The sequence below is a fragment of the Salmo trutta genome, chromosome 12 (assembly GCF_901001165.1).
Source record: "Salmo trutta chromosome 12, fSalTru1.1, whole genome shotgun sequence".
Lineage (NCBI taxonomy): Eukaryota > Metazoa > Chordata > Actinopteri > Salmoniformes > Salmonidae > Salmo > Salmo trutta.
This window is the reverse complement of record NC_042968.1, coordinates 40,916,986-40,929,642: the sequence shown is the minus strand read 5'-3', so window position 1 is coordinate 40,929,642 and position 12,657 is coordinate 40,916,986. Positions and strand designations below refer to the sequence as shown.

Here is a 12,657-nt window from a genome sequence, read left to right as displayed (position 1 = left end):
CAGAGGAATTTCGGTGAAGTCTACCTGGCTACAGGTCTACACGCCCCCTCCCCCATTCCACCTGAGCTGTTACTACAAATCACCTGGCCTGGATGGCATTCTACCTGAGCTGTTACTACAAATCACCTGGCCTGGATGGCATTCCCCCTGAGCTGTTACTACAAATCACCTGGCCAGGATGGCATTCCACCTGAGCTGTTACTACAAATCACCTGGCCAGGATGGCATTCCACCTGAGCTGTTACTACAAATCACCTTGCCTGGATGGCATTCTACTTGAGCTGTTAATACAAATCACCTGGCCAGGATGGCATTCCACCTGAGCTGTTACTACAAATCACCTGGCCTGGATGGCATTCCACCTGAGCTGTTAATACAAATATACCACCGCTGCTATGCTAACAGAATGTGTTGTGTTCCTACCGCTGCTATGCTAACAGAATGTAGCAGCGGTGACCCGATGCTGTAGGTTCATGCTCTACAACATTCGCAGAGTACGACCCTGCCTCACACAGGAAGCGGCGCAGGTCCTAATCCAGGCACTTGTCATCTCTCGTCTGGATTACTGCAACTCGCTGTTGGCGGGGCTCCCTGTCTGTGCCATTAAACCCCTACAACTCATCCAGAATGCCGCAGCCCGTCTGGTGTTCAACCTTCCCAAGTTCTCTCACGTCACCCCGCTCCTCCGCACACTCCACTGGTTTCCAGTTGAAGCTCGCATCTGCTACAAGACCATGGTGCTTGCCTACGGAGCTGTGAGGGGAACGGCACCTCCGTACCTTCAGGCTCTGATCAGTCCCTACACCCAAAGAAGGGCACTGCGTTCATCCACCTCTGGCCAGCTGGCCCCCCTACCTCTGAGGAAGCACAGTTCCCGCTCAGCCCAGTCAAAACTGTTCGCTGCTCTGGCACCCCAATGGTGGAACAAGCTCCCTCACGACGCCAGGACAGCGAAGTCAATCACCACCTTCCGTAGACACCTGAAACCCCACCTCTTTAAGGAATACCTGGGATAGGATAAAGTAATCCTTCTAACCCCCCCCCCAAAAAAAAGATATAGATGTACTATTGTAAAGTGGTTGTTCCACTGGATATCATAAGGTGAATGCACCAATTTGTAAGTCGCTCTGGATAAGAGCGTCTGCTAAATGACATAAATGTAAATGTGTTGCTACCGTTGCTATGCTAACAGAATGTATTGTGTTCCTACCGCTGCTATGCTAACAGAATGTATTGTGTTCCTACCGCTGCTATGCTAACAGAATGTATTGTGTTCCTACCGCTGCTATGCTAACAGAATGTATTGTGTTCCTACCGCTGCTATGCTAACAGAATGTATTGTGTTCCTACCGCTGCTATGCTAACAGAATTTATTGTTTTTCTACCGCTGCTATGCTAACAGAATGGGTTCCTACCGCTGCTATGCTAACAGAATGTGTTCCTACCGCTGCTATGCTAACAGAATGTGTTGTGTTCCTACCTCTGCTATGCTAACAGAATGTGGTCCTACCGCTGCTATGCTAACAGAATGTATTGTGTTACTACCGCTGCTATGCTAACAGAATGTATTGTGTTCCTACCGCTGCTATGCTAACAGAATGTGTTGTGTTCCTACCGCTGCTATGCTAACAGAATGTGTTGTGTTCCTACCGCTGCCATGCTAACAGAATGTGTTCCTACCGCTGCTATGCTAACAGAATGTGTTCCTACCGCTGCCATGCTAACAGAATGTGTTATTACCGCTGCCATGCTAACAGAATGTGTTCCTACCGCTGCTATGCTAACAGAATGTGTTTCTACCGCTGCTATGCTAACAGAATGTGTTCCTACCGCTGCTATGCTAACAGAATGCGTTCCTACCGCTGCTATGCTAACAGAATGTGTTCCTACAGCTGCTATGCTAACAGAATGTGTTCATACGGGTGCTATGCTAACAGAATGCGTTCCTACTGCTAGCAGAATGGGAACCTGAGTGCTTTAACCACAACATTCCTGATTTGCATGGTAGAAGCTGTGCTCCAGTCAGTTAGCTAGCTACATTAAAAGCTCATTAAGCTGGGAAGGTGCCGCTAACACAGTCTTCGAAAATATCCAGACAAAACAACGACCAGCCAGACAGCACTAAGAAGACAAACAGACTCACATCCAGACTAAACAACGACCAGCCAGACAGCACTAAGAGGACAAACAGACTCACACCAGACTAAACAACGACCAGCCAGACAGCACTAAGAGGACAACAGACTCACATCCAGACTAAACAACGACCAGCCAGACAGCACTAAGAGGACAACAGACTCCCATCCAGACTAAACAACGACCAGTCAGACAGCACTAAGAAGACAAACAGACTCAGAGGGGTCCCTGCCAGATTTACTACTGGCCAAACCTGGCTGGAAGACTTGGGGCATGGCAGAAATTTTTAAATAGGACTGGCTAATTTTGTTCACTTAAAACCGTCCGAATCTACAGTAAAATCCTGTCGTCAAAGTGCTAACTCACCCTGGCTTTTACTTTGTCTCTGTCTTTGGCACAGTTGGCAGTGAGAGGTGACTGTTATAGTGGGTGTTGTAACTTCCCTGTCTGTGTTGCGGGTCAGGTACTATGGCAACGGCAGAGTTCATAGTTCATCCAGCAGGATGGCTGAAGAGGAACAGTTACCCAGCGTCTCTACAGAGCACAGAGCTGCACCACGAAAACACATCCAGGTACACACACACACACACACACACACACACACACACACACACACACACACCGTCTCTACTGAGCACAGAGCTACACCACAAACACACATCCAGGTACACACACACACACACACACACACACACACACACACACACACCGTCTCTACTGAGCACAGAGCTGCACCACGAAAATACATCCAGGTACACACACACACACACACCGTCTCTACTGAGCACAGAGGTGCCCCACAAACACACATCCAGGTACGCACACACACACACACACACACACACACACACACACACCATCTCTACAGAGCACAGAGCTGCACCACGAAAACACATCCAGGTACACACACACACACACACACACACACACACCGTCTCTACTGAGCACAGAGCTGCACCACAAACACACATCCAGGTACGCACACACACACACACACACACACCATTTCTACAGAGCACAGAGCTGCACCACGAAAACACATCCAGGTACACACACACACACACACACACACCGTCTCTACAGAGCACAGAGCTGCACCACAAACACACATCCAGGTACGCACACACACACACACACACACACACCGTCTCTACTGAGCACAGAGCTGCACCACGAAAACACATCCAGGTACGCACACACACACACACACACACACACACACACACACACACCGTCTCTACAGAGCACAGAGCTGCACCACGAAAACACATCCAGGTACACACACACACACACACACACACACACCGTCTCTGCAGAGCACAGAGCTGCACCACGAAAACACATCCAGGTACACACACACACACACACACATACACACACCGTCTCTACTGAGCACAGAGCTGCACCACAAACACACATCCAGGTACACACACACACGCGCAATGTATGAGAGAACACATAAACAAGGGTAAGAAATTAAGGCAATCATGGAAACCAACATCCTTCATTCTGACCATCATGTGGACCATATGTGTGTTGAATGATGCTTCCTGGTCTCTGACCATCATGTGAACTATGTGTGTGTTGAATGATGCTTCCTAGTCTCTGACCATCATGTGGACCATGTGTGTGTTTTGAATGATGCTTCCTGGTCTCTGACCATCATGTGGACCATGTGTGTGTTGAATGATGCTTCCTGGTCTCTGACCATCATGTGGACCATGTGTGTGTTGAATGATGCTTCCTGGTCTCCTGTGTGTTTGCAGAAGAAAAAGAAGAAAGTCCACAAAGTGCCGGCGGAGGTGATCAACGACCGTTCCACTGAGACCAGCAGCAACAGAGACCCGGCCTTCAACACTACAGAACCTGGTGAGACCACACACACAAAGCCCCAGCCTTCAACACTACAGAACCACACACACAAAGCCCCAGCCTTCAACACTACAGAACCTGGTGAGACCACACACACAAAGCCCCAGCCTTCAACACTACAGAACCACACACATAAAGGCCCATCCTTCAACACTACAGAACCAGACACACAAAGCCCCAGCCTTCAACACTACAGAACCACACACACAAAGGCCCATCCTTCAACACTACAGAACCACACACACAAAGGCCCATCCTTCAACACTACAGAACCAGACACACAAAGCCCCAGCCTTCAACACTACAGAACCACACACACAAAGCCCCGGCCTTCAACACTACAGAACCACACACACAAAGCCCCAGCCTTCAACACTACAGAACCACACACACAAAGGCCCATCCTTCAACACTACAGAACCAGACACACAAAGCCCCAGCCTTCAACACTACAGAACCACACACACAAAGCCCCGGCCTTGAAAACTACAGAACCACACACACAAAGCCCCGGCCTTCAACACTACAGAACCACACACACAAAGCCCCAGCCTTCAACACTACAGAACCTGGTGAGACCACACACACAAAGCCCCAGCCTTCAACACTACAGAACCAGACACACAAAGCCCCAGCCTTCAACACTACAGAACCACACACACAAAGCCCCGGCCTTCAACACTACAGAACCACACACACAAAGCCCCAGCCTTCAACACTACAGAACCACACACACAAAGCCCCAGCCTTCAACACTACAGAACCTGGTGAGACCACACACACAAAGCCCCAGCCTTCAACACTACAGAACCAGACACACAAAGCCCCGGCCTTCAACACTACAGAACCACACACACAAGCCCCAGCCTTCAACACTACAGAACCACACACACAAAGCCCCAGCCTTCAACACTACAGAACCTGGTGAGACCACACACACAAAGCCCCGGCCTTCAACACTACAGAACCACACGCTTTTAGGTTTTACTATCCTTGTGCGGACCTGAAATAGATTTCCATTCAAAATCCTATTTTCCCTAACCCCTAACCGTAAACCTAACCCTAATTGTAACCTTACCCCTAACCTTAACCCCCTAAGGTCGATGTCCGTGCTCCCGCTGAAATCTAATTGGCATAATAATACATTAAAAAAATGATATAGCATTAGTCAGTCCCCTGCTACTTGACATGCTGATAAAGCATTAGTCAGTCCTCTGCTACTTGACATGCTGATAAAGCATTAGTCAGTCCCCTGCTACTTGACATGCTGATAAAGCGTTAGTCAGTCCTCTGCTACTTGACATGCTGATAAAGCATTAGTCAGTCCTCTGCTACTTGACATGCTGATAAAGCATTAGTCAGTCCTCTGCTACTTGACATGCTGATAAAGCATTAGTCAGTCCCCTGCTACTTGACATGCTGATATAGCATTAGTCAGTCCTCTGCTACTTCAATGCTGATAAAGCATTAGTCAGTCCTCTGCTACTTGACATGCTGATAAAGCATTAGTCAGTCATCTGCTACTTGACATGCTGATATAGCATTAGTCAGTCCTCTTCTACTTGACATGCTGATAAAGCATTAGTCAGTCCTCTGCTACTTGACATGCTGATAAAGCATTAGTCAGTCCTCTGCTACTTGACATGCTGATAAAGCATTAGTCAGTCCTCTTCTACTTGACATGCTGATATAGCATTAGTCAGTCCTCTGCTACTTGACATGCTGATATAGCATTAGTCAGTCCTCTGCTACTTGACATGCTGATATAGCATTAGTCAGTCCTCTGCTACTTGACATGCTGATAAAGCATTAGTCAGTCCTCTGCTACTTGACATGCTGATATAGCATTAGTCAGTCCTCTGCTACTTGACATGCTGATATAGCATTAGTCAGCCCTCTGCTACTTGACATGCTGATATAGCATTAGTCAGTCCTCAACTACTTGACATGCTGATATAGCATTAGTCAGTCCTCTGCTACTTGACATGCTGATAAAGCATTAGTCAGTCCTCTGCTACTTGACATGCTGATAAAGCATTAGTCAGTCCTCTGCTACTTGACATGCTGATATAGCATTAGTCAGTCCTCTGCTACTTGACATGCTGATAAAGCGTTAATCAGTCCTCTGCTACTTGACATGCTGATAAAGCATTAGTCAGTCCTCTGCTACTTGACATGCTGATAAAGCATTAGTCAGTCCTCTGCTACTTGACATGCTGATATAGCATTAGTCAGTCCTCTGCTACTTGACATGCTGATAAAGAATTAGTCAGTCCTCTGCTACTTGAAGTGACATGAGTGTATCTGTTGGTAAACATAAACTCTGTGTTAAAAAGAATGCTTTAGAATGTGTTAAAAGCATGTATGAGCCTTTATAATGTCTTATAACAAGGTTTAATATGTCATCTCTACAATTGTCAACAGTCTCAAATTGTCTGTTATTTAGTCATTATGAGATGATTCTAAGACATTATAACGAGGTCATACTACAGAACTAGAACAAGTAGAACAGGCTTCCCCTTTTCAAGTCAATGGTGCCATAATGGACAGCCATTTTTTGTGTACCCATGAGTTTAGTGTTCCAGTCAAATCGCCACGGTGAGAGGTTGGAGACCTGTTCTATTGATTCTATTTCTATGCTCATGTATATTGAGTAGCAGCTCTGTGATGTGAATGTCTGTCCCTTTCCTGTCCTCCTCCTGTCCTTCTCTCTTCTCCTTTCTGTCCCGTCCTCTCCTCTCTGTTCTCCTCTGCTGTCCTCCTCCTCGCTGTCCTCCTCCTGTCCTTCTCTCTTCTCCTTTCTGTCCTCCTCCTCTTCTCTCTGTCCTCCTCCTGTCCTTCTCTCTTCTCCTTTCTGTCCTCCTCCTCTCTGTTCTCCTCTGATGTCCTCTTCCTCTCTGTCCTTCTCTCTTCTCCTCTCTGTCCTCTTCCTCTCTGTCCTCCTCCTGTCCTTCTCTCTTCTCCTTTCTGTCCTCCTCCTCTTCTCTCTGTCCTCCTCCTGTCCTTCTCTCTTCTCCTTTCTGTCCTCCTCCTCTCTGTTCTCCTCTGATGTCCTCTTCCTCTCTGTCCTTCTCTCTTCTCCTCTCTGTCCTCTTCCTCTCTGTCCTCCTCCTGTCCTTCTCTCTTCTCCTCTCTGTCATCCTCTGCTGTCCTCCTCTCTGTCCTCCTCCCCTCTCTGTCCTCCTCCTCTCCTGTCCTGTTCTCCAGTAGAGTCCTGCAGTGTAACTCCAGTCCCCACGTCCGTGTGCCACCTGTCCAGCTCCCTGAGCCAGCACCTCCCCTTCCCCCTGCGGGCCTCCCTGCCCCCCCCTAGCTCCCTACAGCCTGGTCTCCAACCTGGCCCCGTGCTGCCCGCCGGGCCCCCTGCTGAGTATCACTCTGACTCTGCAGAGTCCCTGGAGGAGATCCCCGTGGCCCTGGCACGACTGGGCACCTCCGCCATGGCAGGGACGTATACGGGTAGGACCGCTGCAGCTGGATCGTCTTCTCAACGCTCTCTACTGCTGCCTGCAGCCCGACCCCATCCCTCGCCCCAGCCCCGCACCAAGAGAAAGACCTCCACACACAGCAGCAGGACAGGGGGAGGAGGGGAGCAGAGGTTTGAGATGGCCGCCCAGCCTCCTACCGTTTACGTTAGTAGGAGTAGTGGACAGCCGGGAGGAGGAGCACAGCCACGGGACAACAAACGCAGCAGCAGGCAGGCCAGCAGGAGAGGCCTGGAGCAGCCTGGTCCTGGGCCCAGCTCCAACCATAGCTCCAGGGCAGGCACCCCAATGGCGTAGACTAGCTCCCCGAGGATGGACCACTGGGCCCCAGGATGGAGCACTGCACCCTGGGCTGGAGGGCTGGCTGGCTGTGTAGCTAGCTGGCTGGCTGGCTGACTGACTGTCTGGCTGGCTATGTAACTGACTGGCTGGCTAGCTGGCCGTGTAACTGGCTGACTGACTGTCTGTCTGTCTGATTGACTGGTTGGCTGGCTAGCTGGCTGCGTAACTGGCTGGCTGGCTGTGTGGCTGGCTGGCTGGCTAGCTGGCTATGTAACTGACTGGCTGACTGACTGTCTGTCTGACTGGCTGGCTGGCTAGCCAGCTGCGTAACTGGCTGGCTGGCTGATTGTCTGACTGGCTGGCTGGCTGACTGGCTGGCTGATTGTCTGTCTGACTGGCTGGCTGGCTGGCTGGCTCATTGTCTGTCTGACTGGCTGGCTGACTGGCTGATTGTCTGTCTGACTGACTGGCTGGCTGGCTGGCTGGCTGATTGTCTGGCTGATTGTCTGTCTGTCTGTCTGTCTGTCTGGCTGGCTGGCTGGCTGGCTGGCTGGCTGACTGACTGACTGTCACATTGTTACCTTGATGACTAGGAAACACTGCATTTGATAGAGAGAGACCATCTCTGATGTAACATTGAGTGTTGATACAACCTATGCAAACTAAATAACTCAGCAGAACAGAATGGACTGACTGTCTGTTCTGGAAGAGTCTTGATACCACAGTCTCCACTATTCAACTATGACTACATCCCCAATGGCACCCTGTTTCCTATATAATGCACTACTTTAGCCCAGGGCCCAATGGCACCCTGTTTCCTATATAGTGCACTACTTTAGCCCAGGGCCCAATGGCACCCTGTTTCCTATATAGTGCACTACTTTAGCCCAGGGCCCTTAGAGCTAATAGGGTTTGTGATGCGTCCTCTAGGATTATAATCCCCACAATGCTAAATGATACCTGTGTTCACGTCTTCTGGTTAGTAATCACATATAGTTTATCATCATGTAAAACACACAGCTTTTAGTATTATTATACTTGTTGTTATTTAATCCTATTGAAAAGTCTTTCTGAATGAAGAAGCCTTGGTGATTTGTACTGGGAGTAAGATGCCTTTTCTTTATGCCTTCCCAGGTCTACACTTTGTAACCAAATGTTACCTGTTAAACTTTTTTAGAACTTTTTCATGGAAACACCATTTATTGTGTTGGTATGTTTTCTACCTGAGTCTTTTAGTTTGTTTATTGTTTACTCATCTGTCTGCTATGGTGACTCTCTGTCTGTCTGTCTGCCTGTCTGACTGCCTGTCTGACTGCTATGTTGTCTGTCTGACTGCAATGGTGTCTGTCTGTCTGCTATGGTGACTCTCTGTCTGTCTGTCTGTCTGACTGCTATGTTGTCTGTCTGACTGCAATGGTGTCTGTCTGTCTGCTATGGTGACTCTCTGTCTGTCTGTCTGTCTGACTGCTATGTTGTCTGTCTGACTGCAATGGTGTCTGTCTGTCTGCTATGGTGACTCTCTGTCTGTCTGCCTGTCTGACTGCTATGTTGTCTGTCTGTCTGCTATGGTGACTCTCTGTCTGTCTGTCTGCCTGTCTGACTGCTATGTTGTCTGTCTGACTGCAATGGTGTCTGTCTGTCTGCTATGGTGACTCTCTGTCTGTCTGTCTGCCTGTCTGACTGCTATGTTGTCTGTCTGACTGCAATGGTGTCTGTCTGTCTGCTATGGTGACTCTCTGTCTGTCTGTCTGCCTGTCTGACTGCTATGTTGTCTGTCTGACTGCAATGGTGTCTGTCTGTCTGCTATGGTGACTCTCTGTCTGTCTGCCTGTCTGACTGCCTGTCTGACTGCTATGTTGTCTGTCTGACTGCAATGGTGTCTGTCTGTCTGCTATGGTGACTCTCTGTCGGTCTGTCTGCCTGTCTGACTGCCTGTCTGACTGCTATGTTGTCTGTCTGACTGCAATGGTGTCTGTCTGACTGCAATGGTGACTCTCTGTCTGTCTGTCTGCCTGTCTGACTGCTATGTTGTCTGTCTGATTGCAATGGTGTCTGTCTGACTGCAATGGTGTCTGTCTGACTGCAATGGTGTCTGTCTGACTGCTATGGTGACTCTCTGTCTGTCTGTCTGCCTGTCTGACTGCTATGTTGTCTGTCTGACTGCAATGGTGTCTGTCTGACTGCAATGGTGACTCTCTGTCTGTCTGTCTGCCTGTCTGACTGCTATGTTGTCTGTCTGACTGCAATGGTGTCTGTCTGACTGCAATGGTGACTCTCTGTCTGTCTGTCTGCCTGTCTGACTGCTATGTTGTCTGTCTGACTGCAATGGTGTCTGTCTGACTGCTATGGTGACTCTCTGTCTGTCTGTCTGCCTGTCTGACTGCTATGTTGTCTGTCTGACTGCAATGGTGTCTGTCTGACTGCAATGGTGTCTGTCTGACTGCTATGGTGACTCTCTGTCTGTCTGCCTGTCTGACTGCTATGTTGTCTGTCTGACTGCAATGGTGTCTGTCTGACTGCAATGGTGTCTGTCTGACTGCAATGGTGACAGTCTGACTGCTATGGTGTCTGTCTGTCTGCCTGTCTGCTATGGTGACAGTCTGTCTGACTGCTATGGTGACAGTCTGTCTGCCTGTCTGTCTGTCTGACTGCTATGGTGACAGTATGTCTGCCTGTCTGTCTGTCTGACTGCTATGGTGACAGTCTGTCTGACTGCTATGGTAACAGTCTGTCTGCCTGTCTGTCTGTCTGACTGCTATGGTGACAGTCTGTCTGTCTGACTGCTATGGTGACAGTCTGTCTGCCTGTCTGTCTGTCTGACTGCTATGGTGACAGTCTGTCTGTCTGACTGCTATGGTGACAGTCTGTCTGTCTTACTGCAATGGTGACAGTCTGTCTGCCTGACTGCTATGTTGACAATCTGTCTGTCTGCTATGGTGACAGTCTGTCTGCCTGTCTGCCTGACTGCTATGGTGTCTGTCTGTCTGCTATGGTAACAGTCTGTCTGTCTGTATGACTGTCTGACTGCTATGGTGACAGTCTGTCTGTCTGCTATGGTGACAGTCTGTCTGTCTGCTATGCTGTCTGTCTGCCTGTCTGCTATGGTGTCTGTCTGTCTGTCAGTGCTGAGCATTAACTGAGATCACAGTAATTTTTTCAGTTTTTAAACAACTAATTGATGACATCGGTTCAATTATTTGAATTCCATTTATACTGAACAAAAATATCAACGCAACATGTAAAGGGTTATAAAATAAAAGATCCCAGTTTCATACGCACAAAAAGCTTGTTTCTCTCAAATATTGTGTACAAACTTGTTTACAGCCCTGTTAATGAGCAGTTCTTCTTTGCCAAGAGAATCCATCTACCTGACAGGTGTGGCATATGAAGAAGCTGATTAAACATTACACAGGTGCACCTTGTGCTGGGACAATAAAAGGCCACTCTAAAATGTGCAGTTCTGTCACACAACAATGCAACAGATATCTCAAGTTTTGAGGGAGCGTGCAATTGGAATGCTGACTGCAGGAATGTCCACCAGAACTGTTGCCAGATCATTTAATGTTAATTTCTCTACCATAAGCCGTATATCCAAACAACCTCACAACTGCAGACCATGTGTTTCCACGCCAGGCCAGGACCTCCACACCTAAGGAATCGTCTGAGACCAGCCACCATGACAGCTGATGAAACTGAGGAGTATTTCTGTCTGGAATAAAGTTATTTTGTGGAGAAAAACTCATTCTGATTGGCTGGGCCTGGCTCCCCAGTGGGTGAACTCATTTATCATCAGGGTGTTGAACCTCTCGGTGAACTCATTTATCATCAGGGTGTTGAACCTCTCGGTGAACTAATTTATCATCAGAGTATTAAACCTCTCGGTGAACTCATTTATCATCAGGGTGTTGAACCTCTCGGTGAACTAATTTATCATCAGGGTGTTAAACCTCTCGGTGAACTCATTTATCATCAGGATGTTAAACCTCTCGGTGAACTCATTTATCATCAGAGTGTTAAACCTCTCGGTGAACTCATTTATCATCAGAGTGTTAAACCTGTATGTTACTGTTCTACAGCCTCAGTCACACTTACTCCTGACTGTGTGTGTGTGTGTGTTTTACTGTTTTTTTGTCAGTGGCGATGCAGGATTTACAACACAGTTAAGTCCTTTCACAGGTAATCACCCCTTAAGGAACTGCTTTCCTCCTGTAACACACAAACACGTACGTACGCACACACACACACACACACACACACGCTCAGAGCCATGCTAAAGAAAGCACAGCCACCTGAGTAACTGTACAGTTGTTTTGCTGTGTCTCTTCTCATGCGTTTCGTTGTCTCTATGGTAACGTAGAAAACCACCACCATCCGTAACGACTCGCTGACGCGTTCCTAAAATCACTTTAATTCATTTGATTTAGCTCAACTCTCTACTGTTGAAACACACGGCAATAAGTCATCCCTAAAGCCAAGGCCCTGTCTTCCAAACAGCTATCATCCCTAAAGCCAAGGCCCTGTCTTCCAAACAGCTATCATCCCTAAAGCCAAGGCCCTGTCTTCCAAACAGCTATCATCCCTAAAGCCAAGGCCCTGTCTTCCAAACAGCTATCATCCCTAAAGCCAAGGCCCTGTCTTCCAAACAGCTATCATCCCTAAAGCCAAGGCCCTGTCTTCCAAACAGCTAGAAGTCAGCAGGTCCAGAGGTCCAGGCGTCCAGAGACTAAATGAGTGACTGTTTAGAACACTGATCTCTGATCTGAGACTAAAATGAGTGATAGGGTTAGAACACTGATCTCTGATCTGAGACTAAATGAGTGACGGGGTTTAGAACACTGATCTCTGATCTGAGACTAAATGACTGACGGGTTTAGAACACTGA

The 12,657-nt window shown here is 48.3% G+C and overlaps 1 protein-coding gene across 3 annotated transcripts in view; it reads left to right on the top strand.

The window, feature by feature from the left end:
* Positions 1-7,907, top strand: part of LOC115203540 (probable palmitoyltransferase ZDHHC1) — a 50,389-nt gene extending 42,482 nt beyond the window's left edge. For 2 of the 3 annotated variants that reach the window (XM_029768319.1, XM_029768318.1), the window contains exons 9-11: positions 2,600-2,708; positions 3,903-4,005; positions 7,216-7,907. In XM_029768319.1, coding sequence (XP_029624179.1) covers positions 2,600-2,708; positions 3,903-4,005; positions 7,216-7,790 — 787 coding nt within the window. In that variant the 3' untranslated portion in view covers positions 7,791-7,907. The remainder of the gene's footprint in view (positions 1-2,599; positions 2,709-3,902; positions 4,006-7,215) is intronic. The other variant, XM_029768320.1, reaches the window with a different exon arrangement.
* Positions 7,908-12,657: the final 4,750 nt, after the last annotated feature.